Below are 26,890 nucleotides of genomic sequence, written 5' to 3' on the forward strand. Positions count from 1 at the left end.
GGTGGCCCCGGGCAGAACACAGGTGGCAGCTGACCTTGGCCTGCACCCCCCGGGAGGCCTCAGAGCCAATGCACCCAGTAGACAGCTTCAGACCATGTCCAAGTATCACCCCTCAACCACCTCCATAAGTGACACACTCAAGGGGTGGACTCAGTGGGCACCAGAGCCCTGCTGAAGTAAGTCCTGCTCTGTGGGGTGGGCTTCTGCCCAGTTGATCCTCCACAGTGGTCAGAGGTCAGTGGTCAATAGTTGCAGCCAATCCTTGAAGCTGACCGTCTTAGGAGTAAACCTCTCCCATTGACGTGCCAGCAGCAATCAAGGCTCAACCGCAAGAAGAGTATCTAGCCCGGCCATTGTTGCTCAGTGGTTGAGCATTGACCTATGAACCAGGAGGTCATGCTTTGATTTCCAGTCAGGGCACATGACTGGGTTGTAGGCTCATTCCCTAGGAGGGGGCATGCAGAAGGCAGCCAATCAATGATTCTCTCTCATCATCGATGTTTCAATCTCTCTCTCCCTCTCCCTTATCCTCTTAGATCAATAATAATGTTTTTAAAAAGAGGGTGTACACAGCCCACATAGGGTATGGGGCACACCTTGAGTGCCCAGCTTGAGTCATCAGGGAGGCTGTGACACTAGACTTTACAGAATACCTATTACATTAGGCCACTCTACCAAACCTAGGAGATGTAGCAGCTCTACCTAATACATAGAAACAAACACAGGGAGGCTGCCAAAATGAGGAGACAAAGAAACATGTCCCAAATGAAAGAACAGAACAAAACTCCAGAAATGGAAATAAGCAATGTACTAGATACAGAGTTCAAAACACTGGTTATAAGGATGCTCAATGACCTTAGTGAGAACTTCAACAGCATTAAAAAAAAAGACCTGTCAGCCCTGGCCAGTGACTCAGTTGGTTGGAGTGTCATCCATACACCAATAGGTTGCGGGTTGATTCCCAGTCATGGCATATACAAGAGGCAACCTATCAATGTTTCTCTCTCATCTCTCTCTCTCTCTCTACCCCCGCCCCCTCTCTCTACCTCTTTTTCTAAAAATCAATAAAAACATATCCTCAGGTGAGGATTAAAAAAAAAGGACCAGTCAGAAATGAAGGATACAATAACTGAAATGAAGAATAGTTTATAGGGAATCAACAGTAGAGGAGATGAAGCTGAGAATCAATTCAGTGATTTGGAAAATAAGGAGACAGAACACACCCACTCAGAACAGCAAAAAGAATAAAGAATCCAAAACAATGAGGATAGTGTAAGGAGTCTCTGTGACAACTTCAGGCATACAAACATTCACATCATGGTGGTGCCAGAAGGAGAAGAGAGAGAGCAAAAAACTAGAAAGCCTATTTGAAAAAATAATGACAAAAAACTTCTCTAACCCAGTGAAGAAAGTAGACATACAAGTCCAGGAAGTGCAGAGAGTCCCAAACAAGAGGAGCCCAGCCCAACTGGTGTGGTTCAGTGGTTGAATGCTGACCTATAAACCAGGATGTCACGTTTCAATTCCCAGTTAGGGCGCATTCCCAGGTTGTGGACTCAATCCCCAGGAGGGGCCCTGCAGAAGGCAGTCGGATGATTCTCTCTCATCATTGATGTTTCTACATCTCTCTCCCTCTTCCTTCCTCTCTGTGAAATCAATAAAAACATATTTTTTAAAGGATGAATCCAAAGAGGCCCAAACCAAGACACATCGTATTTAAAATGCCAATAGTTAAAAAGAGAGAATCTTAAAAGCAGCAAGAGAAAAGCAGTTAGTTACCTACAAGGGAGCTCCCATAAGACTGTCCCATAAGCTGATTTCTCAACAGAAACTTTGCAGGCCAGAAGGGATTGGCAAGAAATATTCAAAGTGATGAAAAGCAAGGACCTACAGCCAAGATTACTCTACCCAGCAAAGCTATCATTTAGAATCAAAGAACAGATAAAGAGCTTCCCAGACAAGAAAAAGCTAAAGGAGTGTATCACCACCAAACCAGGATTATATGAAATGTTAAAGGTTCTTCTTTAAGAAGAAAAATAAAGAAGATAAAATATAAACAATAAAATGGCAATAAATACATATATGTCAACCATTGAATCTACAAACAAAAAGAACAAGCAGAATAGAAACAGACTCATAAATACAGAGAACATTTTGACGGTTGCCAAATAGGAGGGGGGTTGAGGGTATGCGAGAAAAAGGTGACAGGATTAAGAAATACAAATTGTTTGTTACAGAACAGTAATGGGGATGTAAAGTACAGCATAGGGAATAGAGTCAATAACAGTCTAATAACTATGTATGGTGTCAGATGGGTGTGAAGCTTATTGGGATAATCACCTAGTAAGTTATGTAATGTCTGGGGTGTACAGCTGAAACTAATGTAATAATGTATGTCACTGCAATTTAAAAAATTTTTAATGATTTTTTAAAAATAGCAATCACATTCAAAGAGTGATGAAAACTACCCTAACTTTAGAAAACAGTATCTTGTCTGGATACTACAAAGTTAAAGACAAAAATAACTATATAAATGATGTAATATAGTTAGCAAACATATTTTCCACAGGAATATGGGTTAGCAATTCTGACACTACTTGATGTGTATACTAGAACTGAATAAGTAAAAATACTGTTTAAAAGAAAAAGAAATAAGAAGTACTCAATAATTATAAACACACTTGAAAGAAATGAAAAAATAGAAAGGTTCAGTGTACTAGTTTTCTACTGCTGCTGTAACAAATCACCAGAAACTTAGCAGCTTAGAAAATGCACATTTATCAGTTGGTTATTGTAGGTTAGAAATCTGACATGAGTCTCACTGGGCTCAAATAAAACTTCTGGAGTGCTGCTTTCCTCTTTAGGAGTTCCAGGGAAGAATCCATTTCCATGCTCTTTCCAACTTCCAGAGGTCACCCACTTTCCTTGGCTTACAGCCCCTTATTCCATCAGTACTCACATCTTCCTCTGATCACTACCAGGAAAGGTTCTCATATTTTAAGGACCGGTGTGGTTAGATTATACCCACCCAGACAATTCAGTATTATCTCCCCATTGGAGGTCCTTAAATTAATCATATCTGAAAAGTATCAACAGAAATAAAAAAGTACATTGAGCAGAATGAAAATGAAAAGAAAAAAACACACAGCATAACAAAATTCGTGGGACACAGCTAAAGCAGAACTGAGAGGGGAATTTATAGTAATAAATGCATCCATTAAAAAAAGAGGAAAATTCTCAAATCAATAGTATAAGCTTATAGCCCTAGCCAGTTTGGCTCAGTGGATAGAGCATGCCCTTCAGACTGAAGGGTCCCAGGTTCGATTTTGGTCAAGGGCATGTACCTTGGTTGCAGGCAGCAGGCTCAATCCCCAGCTCTGGTCGGGGATTGTGTGGGAGGCAACCAATTGATGTGTCTTTCTCACATCAATGTTTCTATCTCTCCCCCGCCCTTCCACTCACTCTAAAAATCAATGGAAAAGTATCTTTGGGTGAGGATAAATAAAATAATAATAATAATCTATAATAATAAAAGCATAATATGCTAATTAGACCGGACGGCCGAACAACCTTCCAGACGACATTCCAGACAAAGCCAGGGCTGCGAGGGCCGAGGCCCTTGCACGAATTTCGTGCATTGGGCTTCTAGTAATAATAATAATAATAATAATAATAATAATAATATAAGCCAGTGGTCAGCAAACTCATTAGTCAACAGAGCCAAATATCAACAGTACAACGACTGAAATTTCTTTTGAGAGCCGAAAACCGACTTCTGCGCATGGGCCACGAAGTGTCAGTCGCACTGTACATGCTCGCCCGCACGTGGTATTTTGTGGAAGAGCCACACTCACGGGGCCAAAGAGCCGCATGTGGCTCGCGAGCCGCAGTTTGCCGACCACTGATATAAGCTTCTCCCTCAAGATTCTAGGAAAAGAAGCCCTTGGGGGCTACTCATACCTGCTGTACCTAACGGAAACAAACTCACAACTAGTCATATCTGCTGTGCCTAACAGAAACAAATGCAATACTATTCTGGATGGACTATGCTTCAGTCCATGCTGTATAATATTGCAGATAAAGCCCCACTGAAAATGAACCCACCGTCCAAAACTACACCAACAATATAATGAGTGTCCACTGAGTGGCAGTGTAGTGTGATCAGCATAGTTTAGGCTTTTTTTATTATTATTATTGTTGTTGTTAATCGTCACCCAAGGATATTTTTCCATTGATTTTTAGAGAGAGTGGAAGGGAGGAGGAGAGACAGAGAGAGAGAAGCATCGATGTGAGAGAGACACATCCATTGGTTGCTTCCCACAACCAGGACTGAGGATTGAGCCTGCAACCAAGGTACGTGGCCCTTGACGGGAATCAAACCCGGGACCCTTCAGTCTGTGGGCTGACACTCTATCCACTGAGCCAAATCAGCTAGGACTGTAGGCTTTTTAATGCAGAGATATCAGGGTTCAAAACTGGCTGTGTCTAGTCACCATTACTACTGTAATCGTCAGTTTCCTCATCTGTAAGATGAAGATGACACAATATTCATCACGGTACTTTTGTAAGGGTTAAATGAGAATAAAAACATGCAAAAACTCCTGGTATATAGTACCCAGTTTTTAATTTTTTCATTTTAATGAATTTCTCTTGGGATTTAGTTTCAGGAGAAAACAGTTTCTCCTTACCGACTTTATACTTTTTTTAATTAGCTAATTAGAGCTATTTAACACAAGGATTTTCCCTTTTGCCTTGACCAACAAGAAACTTAAAACTAAACCTTAATGTTTCATCATCCCTCTGCCCCTTAAAAATTTGAAATATAATATATGGATAATGAAGTGCAATATCTCAATCCTGTGTCTTTTAAGCAACTTTAAACTCTTTTTTGGAGGAATTACAGTGTAAATATTATTACACTGGAATGATGTCTTATAGTCATTTTCTCATTGTTTCAGACTTTGTCAAACCTCATTCAACTATCTCATCTCTGTTATTCTTCTATGTTTAACCCAAGCTTGGAAATTTCTATTTGAAGAGTTCAAAAAGCAACATGACTCAGTGATTCCATCTGTAATGGATGCTGATGCGAGGTTATGGACCACATGATGAGGAATGCACCAGTGGGTAGTAGAAGTGACAAACTCATCAACAATGTATTTTTGTCTCAGAGCAAAATGGAAGCTGCAGAGATAGTTAAGTACTTGATGTTCTCTTTCTCATTTTATAATGGTTCTTATTTTTTGTGGTTACTAAAAGTTGAGGATTAGTAAAGGTGAGAATATCTCTTGTCTGAGTCCCTCACAAGTAGCTATTCTTCACCATAAAGACAGATAAGCAGAGACAACCAGAATGCACTTCTTAGAACAGTGTATATCTGCTTTAAGAACTACTGCTGAACTGTCTGCTTAGTTTGCCTTTAGGGCTAATAATGGGTTAGTTGAGCCTTTCTGTAGAAAGAGTTGGGCAAATAGAGCACCAGACATATTGTGGATACTCAATAAAATACTATGGCTGTGAAACTCACAAGAAAGAAAGCCAAAAGATGCATGCTGGCTTGCATTACTACAGGGTATTTCACTTCATCCTGAGATCTCTTGGATCTCAGTAAGACTAGACAGTCTCACGTTGATTCTGAACAAGAAAAAAAAGTTTTTTCAAACCACATTCTTCTTCCTAATACTCTTCCTCTGTTCCAACTCAGATTTTTTCCTCTCTCTCCCTCTCTAAAGTCTAAACTAACTATGGCAGGGTCTGCAAAGTACTGCATTTGTTTAACTCACTGGGTGGCCTACCAAAGCCAACTCTTGGGACAAATAAAGATAAGGGTCCACCAGTCCAGACCATTTCTTGACAATTTCTTGGAGGGAAATGAGCAAAATACAAATCAAAAGAACATCTGAAAATCCATCCTGTATAATAGAAAGCAAGAGATCTATAACTAAAGCAAGTTATTAGTTGGTGGATTCACTATGAACAATTTGACTACATCTGGTAAAATTAGAGAAAGTATGGTGAGAATTCACATGTGTTAGAAATCCCAACAGATCAAAGACTCTTCGCTTGACCCTTTCCTAGTAGATCTAAAAACATCTGCCACTTCCCCCCACCTCAAATGTCTTCCTCTCTAAATGTGCATGTTACTTTGAAGGGAGGAATTCCAAGAGCAGAATATAATGATCTAACTTTTTGAGATGAAGGGTTTAGCAAAATTATTTTACTAGATAAATAATGCAGTTATCACATAAAAAAATTTTTTGGCCAATGGTCAAAAAGCAGCAAGGGTTTAAAAATCGTTTAATAAATGTCAAATATTTCCTTTGGTTATTCCTATTCATAGACAACAATCAGCTTCATTCTTGTTCTCTGGTCTTCTCCTATGGTGTTCCTTCAGAGACACCCAGGGATTAGAGGCCTAAATGAAAAAACAAAAAAAACTTTATATAGGAAAATATTTTTATATCAAGATTGGAAAGAATTTTTTATGCTTTTCATTATGGGAAAATTTTAACATATACAGCATTAGATAGAATAGTATAATGAACCCTCGTTGTACCTATTGCTCAGCTTTGACAATTGCCAACTCATGGCCAATCATGCACCAGCAACTCCCGCCCTATATTATTTTGAGGAAAATTCCACTCATTAGACTATTTCATCTGTAAATATTTCAAACTGTATCTCTAAAAGAAAAGGGACTCTACACAAAAAAAAACAAACACACCTTAATGTCATTATTACACTAAAAAAAACTTTTTTAAAAAATATATTTTATTTATTTTTTTTACAGAGAGGAAGGGAGAGGGATAGAGAGCCAGAAACATTGATGAGAGAGAAACATCGACCAGCTGCCTCCTATACACCCCCCACCAGGGATGCACCCGCAACCAAGGTACATGCCCTTGACCGGAATCGAACCCGGGACCCTTCAGTCCGCAGGCTGACGCTCTATCCACTGAGCCAAACCGGTTTCAGCTAAAAAAAACTTTTATACTAATTCCTTGAGCTTGTCAAATAGCTGGTCAGGAAGGATTTCTTGAAAGAAAGGAAGAAGGGTCTTGGAAAAGGAGGGAGAAGAAGCCGAGGAGAAGGAAAGGAAGAAAGGGAGGGAGTAAATAAAACAAACCATAAATATAAAGCAAAAGGCACAGCTCTAAAGGAATAACTTGATGCATTCTATCACATAATTTTTAACTTGTTTATTTGAGATACCATAAACAAAATTAGCAAATAGTCCAGAGAATGGAATAAGGTATTTGCAATGCATATAACAGGCAAATGGTTGTTATACTGAATATATAAAGAACTACACAGGCCTAGCTGGTTTGGCTCAGTAGATAGAGCATTGACCTATGGACTGAAGGGTCCCAGGTTCAATTCCGGCCAAGGGCACATGCCTGGGTTATAGGCTCGATCCCCAGTGGGGGACGTGCTAGAGGAAGCCGATCAATTATTCTCTCTCATCATTGATGTTTCTCTTTCTCTCTCTCTCTCCCTCTCCCTTCCTCTCTGAAATCAATAAAGAAATATATATATGTGTGTATATATATATATATATATATATATATATATATATATATGTGTGTGTGTGTGTATAATCTGTATATATATATATATACATATATATGTATATATATATATATATATACACAGATTATTATGACTCTGAATCACTAAAATATATATTTTTTAAATAAAATAAAATAAAGTGTTCTAGGGCTCTCTATTTTTAAAAAAAAGCACAGAAAAAAATTTTAATGTACAGAAATTTTTTTTAAATTATGTACAGAAAACTAATACAAAAATCAAATCTTTGGCCCTAGCTGGTTTGGCTCAGTGGATAGAGCGTTGGCCTGTGGACTGAAGGGTCCCAGCTTTGAATCTGGTCAAGCGCACATGCCCGAGTTGCCAGCTCAATCCCCAGGAGGGGTCATGCAGGAGGGAGCCGATCAATGATTCTCTCTCATCATTGATGTTTCTATCTCTCTCTCCCTTCTCCCTCCCTCTCTGAAATCAATAAAAATATATATTTTTTTAAATCAAATCTTTGTTGTAACATTCACAAGGTAAAAAATGCATACTACTAAAACTAGTTTTGGCAAATCAGAAAAGAAAATGGAGATTAAAAATGGCAGCAAAGTGGATGCTGCACGCACACGCTCCCAGAAACAAACTGGAATTACAACTAAAATACAGAAAAATGTCCTGAATAATCAACAGAAGACTTGCAGGAACTGGTGGACATTGAAATTGGGTCTCAAAAGAACTGTTGGTCCAGAAAGAAACTTACTACAGACTGATTCATTTGCCTGTCAGCATAACTATTATTGCTCGTCTCTGCTTCATTTGCCTGTCAGCAACTATTATTGCTCTCCACTTTGAGTCCTATACCCAAGGACTGAAAGTGGAGACTGCATAGAGACTGGTAGGCGAGGCAGGGATGCGAAAGGGCTGGTCAGGCGCCCATAGACAGCAACCAAAGTTCCAGGGAGATATCTCAGCTGTGGGGAGTGGCCACTGAGAACTCTGGGGTCTAATTCCCAAGCTGGGCCCCCCAGCAGAGAGCACCACAACTGAGAAGAGTACCCACATAACATATGGCAGTAAAAAGCAGCAGGAGTGCTGTCTGCCAGAGAACGAAGGTTGGAAATTCAGGTACCCTCTTAAAGGGCCAACACACAAAATTCCCTGTGGAGCCACCCACCTTGTGCTCCAGCAGAGGCAGGGAAAAGTGAACTGGAACTGTGTGAGCAGAAGCCAAGATTGGGGACTCAGGAGTTAGAGCTCAGAAGGCAGATACCCCCAGTTTCCTGTGCTGAGTCATTCCCTCACACTGAGAAGGTCATCTTCCCCAAACAGAAATTTGCCTTGCCTCAGGGGGAAGACAGTTGACCCACCCTACTGGAAAACACCTTGCCCTGAGGCCACTTAAGAGACTAAAAATAACAACTAGCCTCCGGGCAGAAGCAAATGCCCCATCCTGTTTTATTTTTCTTTCTTTTTTAAATTTCTTTATTGATTAAGGTGTTACATATTTGTCCTCATCCCCCAATTCCCATCCCCCACCCCTCCCCACGGATGCCCCCACCCCCCTGTTGTCCTTAACCATTGGTTAGGCTCGTATGCATGCACACAAGTCCCTTGGTTGATCTCTCCCCCCTACCCCCACCCTCCCCTACCCTCCCTCTGAGGCCCGACAGTCCAATCGAAGCCTCCTTGTTTCTGGGTCTGTTCTTGTTCATCAGTCTATGTTGTTCATCATTTCCCCTAGATGAGTGAGATCACGTGTTACTAGAAATATACTTATAAGAACCGAATGTGAGACGAGCAATAATAGTTATGCTGACAGGCAAATGAATCAGTCTGTAGTAAGTTTCTTTCTGGACCAACAGTTCTTTTGAGACCCAATTTCAATGTCCACCAGTTCCTTATGTGTACATGTCGGCACTGACTTTTCAGCTCTGGATGGTGGACAAATGGTGGTAATGCAGGTCCGACTCCCTCTGGTTTGGTCTCGCCCGGACCCAGGGGCGCGGCCTCACCCGGACTCAGGGGCGCGCGGCCTCACCCGGGCCTGGGACCCAGCATCACCCAGGCCCAGGGGCGCGTGGCCTCACCCGGACCCAGGTGTGTGCGGCCTCACCCGGTTCCGGGATCCAGCCTCACCCGGACCCAGGGGCGTGTGGCCTCTCCCGGACCCAGGGACTCAGCCTCACCCGGATCCAGTGGCGCATGGCCTCTCCCGGACCCAGGGGCGCGGCCTCACCTGAACCCGGGACCCAGGCTCACCCAGATCCAGGGGCGCACGGCCTCACCCGGACCCGGGATCCAGCTTCACCCGGACCCAGGGGCGCGTGACCTCACCCGGACCCAGGTGTGTGCGGCCTCACCCAGTCCCGGGATCCAGCCTCACCTGGACCCAGGGGCGCGTGGCCTCTCCCGGACCCGGGAACCAGCCTCACCCGGATCCAGGGGCTCACGGCCTCACCTGGACCCGGGATCCAGCTTCACCCAGACCCGGGACCCAGCCTTACCCAGACCCAGGGGCGTGAGGCCTCACCTAGACCCAGGGGCGTGTGACCACATGCGAGCCCAGGGGTACGCAGCCTCGCCCGGACCCGGGACCCAGCCTCTCCCGGATCCAGGGGCACACGGCCTCACCCGGACCCGGGATCCAGCTTCACCCGGACCCAGGGGCGCGCAGCCTCGCCCGGACCCGGGGGTGCACGGCCTCACCTGGACCCGGGACCCAGCCTCACCCGGATCCAGGGGTGCACGGCCTCACCCGGACCTGGGATTCAGCTACACCCAGACCCAGGGTTTCGTGGCCTCACCCGGACCCGGGGGCACACGGCCTCACCCGGACCCGGGACCCAGCCTCACCCGGATCCAGGGGCGCACGGCCTCACCCGAACCCGGGACCCAGCTTCACCCGGACCTAGGGGCGTGCGGCCTCGCCCGGACCTGGGGGCGTGCAGCCTCACCTGGACCCGGGATTCAGCTACACCCAGACCCAGGGGCGTGGCCTCACCCGGACCCGGGACCCAGCCTCACCCGGATCCAGGGGCACACGGCCTCACCCGCCCATCCTGTTTTAAAAAAACTCTCGCCACAACTGAGGATGATTGCCTGGGGGCAATTCAAGTCAAAATCCTATCAATCTGTAAGCAGAGGTGATCTCTGGAGGCTGTGAGTCTTTGCCTGATCTAATTAATCAGAAACAGCATTTGACACTGTCCTTGCCTGATCTAATTATTCAGAAACAGCATTTAATACTGTCCTGCACTAGAGATTGAGAGACATAGAGGATCTACCTAATACATAGTCATAAACCCAAACAGACAGCCAAAATGAGAAGACAAAAAAAAACTCCCAAATGAAAGAACAACAGATTTCTCCAGCAGAAGAGATAAATGAAGCAGAGATAAGAAATTTACCTGAAACAGAGTTCAGAGTAATGATGGTAAAGATGCTCAACTGCATGAATAAAGATATAGTAACTATGAAAAAACAACAGTCGAAAATAAAGAATGACATAGCACAAATAAAGAACACATTGGAAGGAATACACAGCAGATTAAGGGAAGCTGAGGATCGAATCAGTGAATTAGAAAACAGGGTTGAAAAAAATCACTCAATCAGAGAACCAAAAAGAAAAAACAATTAAAAAACAGGAGGATAGCTTAAGGGAGCTGTGGGACAATGTGAAACAATATTAGAATAGCAGATGTACCAGAAGAGGCAGAAAGGGAGAAAGGGATAGAGAACGTGTTTGAAGAAAAAATGGCAGAAAACTTCCCTAACCTGATAAAGGAAAAAGTCACACAAGTTAGGAGGCACAGAGAACCCCAAACAAGAAGACTCCAAACAGGCCCACACCCAGACACATCATAATTAAAATGCCAAAAAGTAAGGACAAAGAGAGAATATTAAAGGCAGCAAGAGAAAAACAAACTGTCACCTACAAAGGAGTTTCCATAAGGCTGACATCTGATTTCTCATCAGAAACCCTACAGGCCAGAAGGGAATGGCATGACGTACTACTCAAGGTAATGGAAACCAAGTATCTGGAACCAAGATTACTATCCAACAAGGCTATCATTCAAAATAGATGGTCAAATAAAGAGCTTCCCAGACCAAAAAAATGGCTAAAGGAGTACATCACCACCAAGCCAGCATTACAAGAAATGCTAAAGGGACTGCTGTAATGAGAAGAAGAAACAGAGAGAAACCCAAGCATACAGAATTAAAATGGCAATAAATAAGTACCTATCATTAATAACCTTAAATGTAAATGGGTTAAATGCTCCAATCAAAAGGCATAGGGTAGCTGAATGGATACAAAAACATCACCCAACTATATGCTGTCTACAAGAGAACCACCTCAGAACAAAAGACACACACAGAATGAGAGTGAATGGATGGAAAAAAATTTTCCATGCAAATGGAAAAGAAAAAAAAAGCTGGAGTAGCAATACTCATCTCCGACAAAATAAACTTCAAAATGAAGGCCATCACAAGAGACAACAAAGGTCACTACATAATACTAAGGGGATCTATCCAACAAGAGGATATAACCCTGGTAAATATATATGCACCCAATATAGGAGCACCTAAATACATAAAAATACTTCTAGAGACTTTAATGGAGAGATCGACAATATAGTCATAGTAGGAGATTTTAACACCCCGCTGACTTCATGGATAGATCTTCCAGACAAAAACTTAACAAGGAACTGTGACTCTAAAGGACACACTGGATCAGACGGATTTAATTGACATTTATATAATATTTTACCCCAAAGCTGCAAAATACACATTCTTCTCAAGTGCACATGGATCGTTCACAAAAACCATATGTTAGGACACAAAACAAGTCTCAACAAGTTCAAGAAGATTGAAATCAAGCATCTTCTTAGATCACAATGGAATGAAATTATAAATCAACTACAGTAAAAACACCCAAAAACATTCAAATACATGGAGGCTAAATACTATGTTATTAAACAATGAATGGGTTACCAATGAGATCAAGAAAGAAATTTAAAAAAGAAAAGAAAATGGAAGAAAAGGTCTAACAGCAATGTACAGAAAAAAATGTTTGAGAAATTGAATCATCCTAATGGAATTTCTCATATAAATACTTTCTTGAGGAAAATTCATTTTAGCCCTGGCTAGTTTGGCTCAGTGATTGGAGTGTTGGCCCATGGACTGAAGGGTCGTTAGTTCAATTCAGGTCAAGAGCATGTACCTCAGTTGCAGGCTCAATCCCCAACCGCAGTCTGGGCACGTGCGGGAGGCAACCAGTCATTGTGTCTCTCTCACATCAATGTTTCTCTCTCTGTGTGTCTCTTCCCTTCCCTTCCATACTTTCTAAAAATCAATGAAGAAAAAAATATCCTCAGGTGAGGATTAACAAAATGTTTCTTTTTTTTTGTCTAGCACACTTCCTGGCACATAGTAGGAACTCAATACTAAATGAATGAATAAATAAATTCCTATTGATATATTCACTAAGAAATTAATTTTCAGATGCATAAGTATTCCAGCTGTAAAATACAAGAAAAGGTCCTTTCTTGTTATCAGTTTAGTTCATAATTTTAGAGTGTGGTTGCTGGCATACCTATAATGGCATTTAAAAACAAATCTGAGGAGAAGAATAATCTTTTCAACCAATTGTATTAGGACAACTGGATATCCACATGTGAAAGAATGAAGTCAGGGCTTTTTTCTTTTCTTTTTTTTTTTAAATAACTTCATCAAAATCTCAAAGTTTTCTATATCAAAGAACACCATTACGAAAGTGAAGATAACTTACCCACAGGCTGGGAGAAATTTTTTGCAAACCATATATATAATAAGGGACTCGTGTCCAGAATATATAAAAAACTCCTACAACTTAATAAAAAGACAAATAACCAATGAAAAAATAGACTAAGGATATTAATAGGCATTTCTCCAAAGAAGATATATAAATGGTCAATAAGCACAAGAAAAGATGTTCAACATCATTAGCCATTAGGGAAATGCAAATCAAAGCCACATGAGATACCACTTCACACTCACTAGAATGACAAAACAAAAAAGACAAACAGTAACAAGTGTCGGTAAGGAGATAGAGAAACTGGAACCCTGTATATTGTGAGAAGATAAAATGGCATGGCCACTTTGGAAAAGTTTGACAGCTCTCCAAAATGTTAAACATGAAGTTACCATAAGGACCAGTAATTCCACTCCTAGTTATAGACCCCAAAGAAATGAAAATATATGTTCACATAAAAATTTGTACATAAATGTTAACAATAGCCAAAAAGTGCAAACAACTGAAATGCCCAACAGCTGATGAATGAATAAAGAAGATATGGTATATCCATGCAACAGAATATTATTTAACCAAAAGAAGAGAAGATTGTACTGACATATACTACAATATTAATGAACTTTGAAAATGTAATGCAAAATGAGAGAAGCCAGTCACAAAGACTACATATAACATGATCCCATTCATAAGAAATGTCCATAGCAGGGAAATCTACAGAAACAGATTAGTAGTTTCCAAGAGCTGAAGGGAAGGAGGAGTGTGGAGTGAATGGTGATGGATGTGGGGTGTTCTTTTGGGAGTGATAAAATATTCTAAAATTAGTGGTAATGGTTGCATAATTGTGAATATCCTAAAAATATTGAATGGTACACTTTAAAGGGGTGACTTTTATGGTATGTGAATAATATCTCAATATAGCTGTTATTAAAAATACACATTTGAAAAATCTTGACTGGCCTTCTCTTATTCATGTCTGTTAACATATAGTTTTCACGTTACATTTTCCATGATGTAAAACTCTATATCTTTTGTAATAAAGCACACTAAACAAAGGATTTCCACCTTAAATAAATTACTAGGAAGTTGCTTTTCTCAGATGCTGTTTTTGTATATGGTTTGTATAATTTAGGTAACCAGTTGCTACTTATTATCATGATTGAATTAATATCTCAAGTAACTGATAGTGGATCTGATAAATGTGTCTGTGAGCTAATAAACTAAAACAGGCATTTATAAATATAGAATTTGAAACTGTTTAAACTACATTTCACTATTTACTACATGTCACTGCTGCTATCCTCTAGCTCAATACCTCTTCACATGACATAGACTGCTAAATTCCTTCATTGTGAGGTCATATTCCTAAATTAAAAAGAATTAGAGATGAGACATGTAAAACCCAAAATGAGTTTTGTGGCTCAGAGAGTGAGTCACAGAATTAGACTTCAACACATCTCCCATTACATTTCTTTTCTTTTTATTAGAAAGGTCTTTTATTATTATTACTAGAGGCCTGGTGCATGAAATTCGTGCATGGGGGTGGGGGGGTTATCCCTCAGCCCAGCCTGCACCCTCTCCAATCTGGGACATCCCTCTCACAATCCAGGACTGCTGGCTCCCAACCGCTCACCTGCCTGCCTGCCTGATTGCCCCTAACCACTTCTGCCTGCCAGCCTGATCACCCCCTAACCACTCCCCAGCCAACTTGATCGACACCTAACTGCTCCTCTGTCGGCCCGATTGCCCCCAACTGCCCTCCCCCACTGGCCCGATTGCCCCTAACTTCCCTCCTCTGCCGGCCCGATTGCCCCTAACTACCCTCCCCTGCAGGCCTGGTCCCCCTGCTGGCCCGATCACCCCCAACTGCCCTCCCCTGCAGGCCTTGTCCCCCCCAACTGCCCTCCCCTGCAGGCCTGATCACCCCCAACTGCCCTCCCCTGTTGGCCTGGTCCCCCCAACTGCCCTCCCCTGCTGGCCTGATCGCCCACAACTGCCCTCCCCTGCTGGCCATCTTGTGGTGGCCATCTTGTGTCCACATGGGAGTGACCATCTTTGACCACATGGGGCAGCCATCTTGTGTGTTGGAGTGATGGTCAATTTGCATATTACCTTTTTATTATTATATAGGATTATTCAAGAGAGAGAGAGTGAAACGTTGATTTGTTGTTGCACCCATTTATGCATTCATTGGTTGCTTCTTGTACATGCCCTGACTGGGGACCTTACCTGAAACTGTGGTGCATAGGGAGGACACTCTAACCAACGGAGCTACCCAGCCAGGGCCCATTGCATTTATTTCCTAGTTATAAGCTCAAACTTGAATTTAGAAAAGTACATGACGTGACTCCTTACCAGTCTTTTAGCGCGGGCATGGGGTAGGAGGGATGTGTCAGAATAAAGGAGGCACGTGGGTAGAAAGGTACATTTTGAAGTTGTGAGTGTCTTCATGCTTACATATGTCTTTGTCGGGAAGTGGCTGTGGGAGCTGAGAGTGATGTGTCTTGACAAGGAGTGGGGCTCAAACAGAATTTTTCTGCATAACCTTCCAAATGTATTGTTTTAGATAGCACTTGAAAAAATGATCTTAAACTTTTACATGCCACAGAACTCCATCAAGATCGTTTCTCGGGAGAATATGCATTAGGAGATATTTACTTTTCCAATTTTCTAAGGACTCTTGAGTAAATTAACTTTAGCTGAGTCTTACAAATCAATACAATGAGGCTTGGGATGCTACATGACTGTTGCCTTAAGAGTAAAATCATGCTCTCACCTTCATTCACTCTGCTCTGGTGGTAACAGCCCTTGGGTTCCTATTCCTGTGCTGGAAGCTTTACATACACTGTCTCACTTGATCCTCACCCTGATCCCAAGAGGGAGGAGGTAACATAATCCATTTTATACATGAGGAAAAACCCTTAGAGCAGTTAAGTAAATGACACTACCATGTCAGAGCTGAGATTCCATTCAGATCCAGCCTCTTTTTTTTTTAAATTGATTTCAGAAAGGAAAGGAGAGGGAGAGAGAGATAGAAACATCAGTGATGAGAGAGAATCATTGATCAGCTGCCTCCTGCACGCCCCCACTGGAGAGCAACCCAGGCATGTGCTCTGACCCCTACCCGGGAATCGAACTGTGATTTCCTGGTTCATAGGTCCATGCTCAACCACTGAGCCATGGCAGCCAGACTAGATCCATCCTCTTTGAGGTTACTCTCATTTGGTTCCTAATGGTTGTTTCTTTCTGCCATCCCTGTGTCCAGCAAAGGGAAAATCAGAGCTTACATGTGTGTTCTAGTACTGGATTGTTCAGGATCATACCTGTTAATTGCTTGTTTGGGCTTGAAATTGCTGAAGAGAACATATGTGGTGTGGTAGGAAAAATAATAGCCCCCAAAAGATGTCCCTATCCTAAACCCCAGAACCCAGAGCATAGTGATTAATATAGTGATTTTGAGATGGGAGGTTTAGAATTACCCAGGGGTCCCAACTAATCACAGTAATCCTTAGAAGTGGAGGAGGGAGGCAGCAGAGAGTCAGAGACATGATGACGAAAGCAGATGTGAGAGTGGTGCAATTGCTGTCTGGGAGCCACAAACCAAGGTACATGGCAGCCTCCAAGCTGGAAAAGGCAAGAAAACACATTCTCCTCTACAGTCTCCAAAAGCAATGAAGAGCTGCCGATAGCCTTGATTTTAGCCCCATACGAATCATTTCTGCTCTCCAAAATTGTAAGACAATAAGTTTGTGTTGTTTTTAAGCCACTAAATTTGTGGTGATTTGTTACAGCAGCCACAGGAAACTAATATAGATATTTAACATTTAGATCCTTCCACGACACAGGGGCCAAAATTCATGCAGCACTGCCTGATAATGCTGTCCCTTTACCACGTAAGCGGTGGTAGGTGTTATAAATAACAGGTATGAAGAGAAGGAGTTGCTACTGAACCCCGAGGTCCTAAGGACCAGCCTCACAAGGACACGTAGAAAGGCCTCACAATCCTCAGGAGCTTCCTTTTTGTTCTCGTAATAGCACGGAAGCATCTTAAGTTCATTACTACATCATCTACTGAGCACCTCCTATGTTCCAGGTGCCAGAAATTCAGAGATGAGTAGGACTCAGATTCATAAGGAGCTTACAGTCTAGTAGGGCGGCAGAACACAGAAACAAGTTATTTCAAGGCAACAAGGTATCTGCAAAGACAAAAATATCTTCAAGAAAAGAATCCTAGAGCATGGGAGATGAACTCTGCTTAGGGAAGGTAAAAGGAGCGGGGAGGTTTGGAGAGAGGTTGATGTCACAACTGGGGGTGTCTAACATCTTTGGTGGGAGAGGTTCTGACACCTAATCTAGGCGACCCTAGGTCTAGTTTCTGTGAGGGCCGTGGCCTCTGTGGAATCTCTTTGCTGCATGTTTCAAGGCTGAGAAGAGAGGGGATCCCTGAGAGGAAGAGTACAGGAAGGAGAAGAATTGCTGATACCCACACATAGCAGATGTTTGGAGCCCTGGAGAGCCATTCTCCATGATTTCCATGGAATTTCAAAGGGAGAAAGAGCCCCGCCGGTGTGGCTCAGTGGTTGAGCATCGGCCTAAGAATCAGGAGGTTGGGGTTCGATACCTAGGAGCCAGGAGGTTGGGGTTCGATTCCCGGTCAGAGCACATGCCCAGGTTGTGGGCTCGATCCCCAGTGAGGGGGGTGCAGGAGGCAGCTGATCAATGGTTCTCTCATCATTGATATTTCTATCTCTGCCTCTCCCTTCCTCTCTGAAATCAATAAAAATATTTTTTAAAAAGAAAATACATTCAACTTAACACCCTAGTTTAAAAAAAAAAAGAAAATGAAAGGTTTCATAAACTATAATGTACCAGTTATATGTTAAAGTATTATTATCTACTTGCTTGGGATTCATGCTTAGATATTGGAAAATTTCTTCTCAATTTTTTGTCTCTAAACTAAGTCATTTTCCCATTAAGAAAATAAACACAACAATGGACATAAAAACTAGATCTATGTTTGCTGGGCAACCTCCATTTAAAATATGTTGAATTTTGGATACAAGAATTTATCATTTTGTACAGACTAGGACATAACCCCTTCTCATTATGATTTTCCATCCCTAAACTTACTTAATCCTGAGAAGGTATACCCACTATTTCCTGAGAAACACTGATATAATAGGAAACTGAACTTTAAAGCTGGAAAGTACTTTAAAGATCATTTCATCAGAACTTGTTTTATACATGAAGCACCTAAGGTCTGCAGGGGTGGAAAGCCGTGGAGGTTACAGAGAGGGGGCAATGCCAACATTAATACCCAAATCTCTCCAACTCCCTGCCCCCAGTACACTGCACTTCTGGCTTAGTTTCCTTCAAGGTTTATCTGGACTTACTATTTTGTTCCCAACATTTTCAGGCAATAAAAATTCTACCTTTTGAGTGCAAGTCTTTTTTTCACAAAATCAGTTTCACTACTGATCAGAGTTTTAAATTCATTTTACCGATTTTACAAACGAAATAAGTAAAGTAGACATTGTAAATGGTAAGGAGAAAGGTAGCATAAATCAGCCCAAAGTAATTAAATACTTAAAGTGTTTCATTTATAACATTTTCATTATAAACTCATGAGTTCATTTAAATACTTATGGACATTTTCCTCCAAGTATAAAGTGGCATTTTTTTTTTCTATGTCAAATGGCATCCTTGTCAAACAGGAAAAGGTTAGAGAAGAGCCTTGGCTGTTATACAAGCTGGGAGAGGGGATGGCCCAGAAGAGGGCGGAATCTCTGCTCTCGGGTCCCCTCCGTGACGCGGGCTGTCCGGGCTGGGCTTGCAGGAGAGACCACTCGCAGAGCCCAATCCAGTCCTCTGAGGTCTAACACAGAAAAGGGTTTCACCACGGGATGTTACTGCCAATGTTCCCCCTATTATTTCCACCACAGGCTTCAGACCGTGATTGTCCACCTGCTTATCGTTTTGTTTTTTCCGGAGTAATCCAATCAACGGGGTGACCCACCCTAGAGTGTTTCCCTCGTCTAACCGGAGGAAGGAGATCCGACAATCCACCCCATCGCGCCTGGGGGGGCTTTCCAACGTGACTCCAAAGGGTGGAATCCAGCCCCTTGCCAGGGGAACCACCGGTGGACAGAAGACACCTCGGCGCGTCCCCCGCCTCCCGCGCACCGGCCCCGGGCGCAGCGCCCCGCGGAGGCAGCGCGGAGACGCCCCTCGGGAGCCGCGCTCCGCCGGGGACGCCGGCCGGGCGGTGCCGGGGGAAGGAGGCGGCTCCGCGCCGCAGGCCCGCCGGCGCGCGCCGGGGTCAGGTCGAGGACGCGGGCGGGGCGGAGGCGGAAGGGCCGGCCGGGGCGTGCCCACGTGACCGCCCGCCCGCGTCCGCAGCCCCCCGGCCGCCGCCGCCGCCGCCGCCTCTCGGGCTGCAGCTCCCGGCGTGCCCCGCACTCGCCGCTCCCCGCCCCTCCTCCCCTCCTCCCTGAGCCGCCGAGCCCGAGCCCAGCCGCGCAGCCACAGCCGCGGGCACTATGGTAAGGCGGGCGCGCCGGCCCGGGGACCGGGGGTCGGGGCCGGGGCCGGGGCCGGGCGCGGCGAGCCTGCGAGCCTGGGAGGGAGACCGCCATTTTAACCTGATTTTGGCCTCAAGGGTGGGCGCTCCTGCGCCGCGCCCCGCTGCCGGGTCTCCGCCGGCCTGCCTTCCCGCCGTCAGGCTGGGCCCCGCCGCTGCTCGGATTCCTGGGGGCGGGAGGGCCGGGGCGCGGGCGCGGCGGGGGGCCCACGCCGGCGGCGGGGGGCGGGGGGCGGCCCCGGGAGCGGTGGCCGGCGCGGGCGAGGCTGCGGAGCTGCCCCGCGCGCGCCGCGTTTGCCCTTCGCCGCCCGGTTTTCCTTAACACGCGCGATCCGAACGGGGTGCGTGCTCTGAAGCCCCGGCCGAAGGGTTCTGGCGAGGGTCCGGGCGGCCCGTGATAAAAACCCTTTCGGGGAGCTTGGGGGGGTGCGAAAAGTCTGGTTAAAATGCTCTCTCGGGCGGAAAGCTGCTGCACCGGACCCGTTAGCCCGGCGCCTGCATTCGCGCCGGGAGGCAGTTATGGTGAAGCGGTGGGCGGTTTGGAGCTCACACTTGATTCTCTTTCCTTATGAGGAAACGGCACTGGCTAGATGACTTTAAAGAAAAAAAAAAAAATAGCAGGAGCATTAACTGAAATCCAAGTGTTTTTTTAAGGCCTGCAGCGTTGACACAATACCGAAGGTATTTTTGCTGCTGCTCCCGAAGCTCTGACATCACCCAGTGAAAGAGGAAACATTTCAGGGATGGGACAGCTTGTATTTGGCCCTTTCCATCGACCTCCCATTTACTTCAACCAGCGAACCACTTTTAAAAGAATGGTTGGGGCCGGATGAGTTAGAGGCCTTAGATGCATAACATACTGGCACTTAAAATGTGGCAAATCTGATTGGACTGCTTGCACGGGAAGGTGCAATTTCTGATGTCCAGACTAAAGTGAATCCTCTCCAGGCAAATAGTAATTTTGGTTAAGCCAAAATACTTGTTCTGATTTACTGTTCTTTTTTTTTGTTTGTTCTTTTTTTTTTTTTTTTTTAGGCTTCTGGAGTTACAGTGAATGATGAAGTCATCAAAGTTTTTAATGATATGAAAGTAAGGAAATCTTCTACACAAGAAGAGATCAAAAAAAGAAAGAAAGCCGTTCTCTTCTGTTTAAGCGATGACAAAAGACAAATAATTGTAGAGGAAGCAAAGCAGATCTTGGTGGGTGACATTGGTGATACTGTAGAGGACCCCTACACATCTTTTGTGAAGTTGCTACCTCTGAATGATTGCCGATATGCTTTGTACGATGCCACATACGAAACAAAAGAGTCTAAGAAAGAAGACCTAGTATTTATATTCTGGTGTGTAAAAACAAAAGAAAAAAGTACTTTTAAAATGCAAGGATTGTTATTAACATAGTCAGTTTTGCCTTTGTTTTTCTTTTAAGTGGTATTCAACAATTATTTTTTTCTTCCGTAGGGCTCCTGAAAGTGCACCTTTAAAAAGCAAGATGATTTATGCTAGCTCTAAAGATGCCATTAAGAAGAAATTTACAGGTACAAACATGGAATATTTTGTGCAGAGGAATTACTCTTTCTTAATTATAATAAGGTAATGGGGTCATGTTTTGTTTTTTTTTCTTCTTTTTAGGTATTAAACATGAGTGGCAAGTAAATGGCTTGGATGACATAAAGGACCGTTCAACACTTGGAGAGAAATTGGGAGGCAACGTAGTCGTTTCACTTGAAGGAAAACCCTTATAAAATGACAGTCAAGTGCCATGTGGATCTTAAGGAGCTTCCATTTCTCCAGCTCAGTCAATTGGAATAGTATTAGGTTTTTGTTTTTGTTTTTCCTCTTCCCACTGGGTCCTTCCAACACAATGGATGAAGGAAATATCATTCATGTAAGCAGCCTATCAGTGATTGCCATTAGACTGTTCAATGCTGTTACTTTGATGTAGAACCCAAGGAATGCCTTCCCCTGAAATTATAGCCAAAACAGCTGGTTACATGCCTCCCTTGCAGCAAGCACTACACTGAATGTGATTGTCAATGTGAATAGCTTAGGGTACTGCAAAGGGTAAGCTAATTGAATGCCTTGAAAGTATTATCCACTGGTCAGATGGTAAACTTTATTCAGTATTATTTATCGTTGCATTTGATTGCAGTTCTGTGAGGCTCCAGCATTCATACACCTCACCTGCCTTGGCAAGCCTGTTTTTGTGACATGGCAGCACGGATATAACACTATGCATTGAAAGCACTTTTTTTTTGTATTGAGTTTAACTTCCCACCTTCAAAAGGAATGCCAATTAAGTTGTGTTAACTGTGTCATCAACTTACCCTAGTAAGTCAGTGTTCATTCCTGTTACCTGCATATCTTCTGAAAAGAAGTAGCTGTTATTAATGCCTTTTTGTTTTCCATTGAGTGTACACTACTGAATAAGTGTAGGTAGGAGTTTTATGTTTACCATGTAAGTCTTGCAACACTAAAGATACTTTATCAGTCATGATGGCAATTTCTGTATAAAAGAGCCTTAAATGGAACGTTGTTTTTGAGATCAAACTCCCCGCCCTCACAAAAATGGCCACTTTGCAATAAAAATTGTGGCATGTTACGGAACGTTGCCTTGTTTTCCTTGGACATTTTGCAAATGTTATGTGAAGCAAACAGCTATTATTAATCTCGGCATTGGTCATTTAAGAATTTTTTCGTACGACATTCATGCATGGTATTTTCCAGTTTTGTTGGGTTTATTTGGTTTAAAAAGATATACTATCCTAAAGCCAACTAATATAAAATATAGAGGGATACTTTTATAAGTATTAGTTTATTTCTTTATGTATTCATATGGAGATCAGAATTTTTTTTTTTTTTTTTTTTTTTGCACTTTGACATAAATACTCTCCAATACCTGATTTGTTCTTTGGATAAATTAGGGTAGTTATTTTTTAATTCACGTTTACATTTTTAAGTAGTTAAGTAGTAGAAGCAGGAAGCTCTTATGTATTTGATTATAATAAAAATAATTTGTAAAATGTCCACAAGTTTAATAATACTTCTCATATTTAGGGACTTTTATTTTAGCTACTATTTCTTAATATATTTTACAAATTGGAAAAAAAAATAATTGATGTAGCAGTTTTAAACATTAGGAGTGGGGTTTGGCCGTAGTCCATACTGCTCTCCTTATAGAGAATTTGATCTGCTCAGTGTGAGCAGTTTGCTGTTAGCCAGAGCTATTTATGGCATACACATGCTTTTGTATCTTGTCATAGTTATCCACAAATGGCAAAACTGGACTGGATTCTACTGGTATGCAAAACAGGCATGCTAGTAAGCAGTCAGTGGTGGCTTAGAACTTAACCCCATAGCTCTGAAGAATGCTCTTATCACAAAACAGGAAATGAAAAATCCCCCTTTTTTAATGTGTAGAAGTAATTTGAATATATTAATTAGATATTTTTCCGTACTTTCAAAAGATTTTTTAGTTGGAAACAAATAGAAGTTAAATATCTGGGCTTCCATTTAAAATTATATGAATGGCTTGGGATCTTATGCACTGAGCAATTTTATTTCAGGCTTCCAGCTGTCCCTTGAATTACCCTGAACATCCTGATAGCTTTTTGGTAAGGCCAAACTCCTCTAAGTAAAGCAGGAAGATACTGACATATACAAAAACATATGTTTAACTGATACTTGTACCATGGAATTTTCCTCATTTTTCTAAGAAATAAGGAACTTTATATAAGTTATATAGTATCTTTTGGTTTTTTATAGCTGATTTCTCAATTTTCATATGTGCCTCTTTAATTATATAATTTCAGAGATTAAATATTGCTTTAACTGTGGTACTTTGATTTGTTAGATTGACAGAACTGATTTTACTATTAAGTTCGTCTTTGAAATACATCTTTGTGCATAAAGCCAAAAATATTGATAAAATTAATGGTTCGCATGTTACTTGAGACTAATTTGGCATTTAATATGATCATTTTATTTTACAATCATTTACAATGAAACAATGTTCCAGTTAGCTTTAAAAGGCATACGGTGCTAATTAGTAAAATATTGAGGATAATATTTTACTGCTAGCTTGCAAAATTATAAGTGTTAAAAAATAAAATATATGAAAATATATAAAGCTGTTGAGATGTGTTTACTTATACTTCAGAACATTAAAATTTTTTAAACTAATATTGTAAATCAGAGAGGCACCATTATCTTGAGCCTTTTTTTAGGATTTTAGTTGATTATACTTTCTCATTTAGAGATAATGATTTTCATTGTAGCAATTAATTTTAATATTGTCAGACAAACGGGAACAGTTGGCATGTGTCCCAAACTGGCTATCAGCTGTTGTTTTCCATCATTATGTAATGTGGCCAGCATCGTGTATTTAATGTACCTTTTTAGATTGGAAGAAGAGCCTTTTGTTTAGTTTGGAGTTTCTCTTATATAGGTCCTTGGTAGCAACTAATTTATGGAATCTGGCAAAAGAGCTTTGGAAGAAAATTGTTTTAAAAGTGTTTCCTTGTTAAGGAATAATCTCAGCGGTGGTAAATCATAGAGGAGTTGGGAATACCTTTCATTACATTTGTCACTCTGAGAAAATAATCTGGTTCTGCTTTTTATAGGTCCAGTTTTTGCTTGCAAATTTAATACTTTGAGATCCAAAACAAATATGATTATTCATTTTTTCAATGGATATTAAAGCTACTAGAGAAGTGCAGGCAGGCTCCAGTGATTATTGCTTTTCAGACAGCGTGAATTTATAGATAATATGTTTTGTTTCAACCAGTAGGAAGTCGGAGGCTTTTCTTTCACTCTTAAGCATTAAAGTAATTGCTTTCTTTCCATGTTGAATTTGGAGTCATCCCTCCACTTCAGTTTCCTGTCATAATGCATTTAGGCAAATTAATCTCTTTGAGCCTCAGTTTCTTCCTACTATGAGAATTCGACTATCTGTCTACCATACCTGGTTGCTGAGGATTAAATATGGAAAAGCCCTTTACAAAACAGGAAAGGGCTATGAGGCTGTAATAATTTATCCATTCTAAATGAATGCAGTTAAGTAGATTAAAAAACTAGTTAAAGCCCTGACCGGTTTGGCTCAGTGGATAGAGTGTTGGCTTTCGGACTGAAGGGTCCCAGGTTCGATTCCAATCAAGGGCATGTACCTTGGTTGTGGGCACATCCCCAGTAGGGGGTGTGCAGGAGGCAGCTGAATCTGTGTTTCTCTTATCGATGTTTCTGACTCACTATCCCTCTCCCTTCCTCTCTGTAAAAGATCAATAAAACATTTTTTTAAATGTTAAAAATAAGTATTCAGCCCTAGCCGGTTTGGCTCAGTGGATAGAGTGTCGGTCTGAGGACTGAAGGGTCCCTGGTTCAATTCGGGTCAAGGGCACGTACTTCTGTTGCAGGCTCGATGCCCAACCCTGGTTGAGGTGCCTGTGGGAGACAACCAATTGATGAATGTTTTTCTTTGTCTCTCCTCCTCCCTTACACTCTAAAACATCAATGGAAAAATATCCTCCGGTGAGGATTAACCACATACATACATACATACATACATACATACATACATAAATACAGTATTGTCTTTGAACCTCTTTATTTTTGTAACCTACTTAATATGACCATTTAAAGCCTAATTAGCTGATATGTAGCATCTTTTTCAGGATGAAGAATAAAGTAGCCTCTGAGTTGATGTTTGTTTTTTTTAATCTTTTTATTTATTTATTTTTTATATATATTTTATTGATTTTTTACAGAGAGGAAGGGAGAGGGATAGAGAGCTAGAAACATCAATGAGAAACATCGACCAGCTGCCTCCTGCACACCCCCTACCGGGGGTGTGCCCGCAACCAATGTACATGCCCTCGACCGGAATCGAACCTGGGACCTTTCAGTCCGCAGACCGATGCTCTATCCACTGAGCCAAACCGGTTTCGGCTCTTTTTATTTATTTATTTTTTTAATTTATTGATTTTAGAGAGGAAGGGAGAGGGCTAGAGAGATAGAAACATCAATGATGAGAGAGAATCATTGATTGGCTGCCCTCTGCATGCCCCCTACTGGGGATCCAGCCGGCAACCCAGGCATGTGCCCTTGGCTGGAATCGAACCTGGGACCCTTCAGTCCAGAGGCCGACGCTTTATCCATTGAGCCAAACCAGCTAGGGCTGATGTTTGTAACTATTAATTTTTTTTAGTGTAGTTTGCTTGTTCACATGTGACTGATCAGATACTATTTTTCCCCAAAATAATTTTGAAATAAAAAAGTGAAACAGGAAATAGAGAAATATTACTGTTTTGAAATTTTTGTTTCCTAAGAAAGCCCATGCTCATAAAAATTTGAACTATATTTACACTTCAAGATTTTCTGCCCTGGCTGGTGTGACTGGGTTGGAGTGTTGTCCCATATATCGAAAGGTGGCATGTTCAATTCCAGGTCAGGGTACATACCCAGGTTGTGGGTTGAATCTCTAGCCAATCAATGTTTCTCTCACATCGATGTTTCTCTCCCTCTCTCTCCCTCCCTCTCCCTCCCCCTTTCCTCTCTCTAAAATCAATAAAAAGCATGTCCTCAAGTGAGGATTTTTTTTAAAAAAGATTTTCTTAGATGTTTCAGTACTGTAAATTTATGGGATTATGAAAACCATAGGACTATATAGACATTTTCCAGAAAGCTGATACCTCTTTATATATATATATATATATATATATATATATATACACACACACACACACACACACACACTAATCCTTCTAAAACCTTGCATATTTCCCTCCTCCTGTTCAATACTCATCTTCCTAAGGAGAGATGATAATATGTATTATAGTGTTTTAAGTCTTAGGACTTTGGTGTCAGATGTCTGGGTTCACATACAGGCTTTAGGCCTTTAACACTTACTAATTGAATGATATTAGGGAAATCATTTAACCTCTCAGTCTTACTAGTTCATGTTTAAAAGAGGGGTAATAATTGTACTCCATTTCATA

General features: G+C 42.0%; 1 protein-coding gene across 1 annotated transcript; it reads left to right on the top strand.

Annotated features, from left to right (window-relative positions):
• The first annotated feature begins 19,580 nt into the window (after positions 1–19,580).
• Positions 19,581–24,027, top strand: CFL2 (cofilin 2). The gene is made up of 4 exons (XM_079769524.1): positions 19,581–19,860; positions 20,934–21,241; positions 21,360–21,436; positions 21,531–24,027. Exons 1-4 carry the CDS (start codon positions 19,858–19,860, stop codon positions 21,641–21,643), a joined length of 501 nt encoding a protein of 166 aa, XP_079625650.1. The 5' UTR covers positions 19,581–19,857; the 3' UTR covers positions 21,644–24,027.
• Positions 24,028–26,890: the final 2,863 nt, after the last annotated feature.

Source organism: Cnephaeus nilssonii, assembly GCF_951640355.1.
Source record: "Cnephaeus nilssonii genome assembly, chromosome: 4".
NCBI lineage: Eukaryota > Metazoa > Chordata > Mammalia > Chiroptera > Vespertilionidae > Cnephaeus > Cnephaeus nilssonii.

Excerpts from the sequence above, each read along its gene's own strand:
- CFL2 (XM_079769524.1), top strand. Across the intron at positions 21,242-21,359 it reads GACCTAGTATTTATATTCTG|GGCTCCTGAAAGTGCACCTT; the intron begins GTGTGTAAAAAC and ends TTTCTTCCGTAG. Across the intron at positions 21,437-21,530 it reads CATTAAGAAGAAATTTACAG|GTATTAAACATGAGTGGCAA; the intron begins GTACAAACATGG and ends TCTTCTTTTTAG.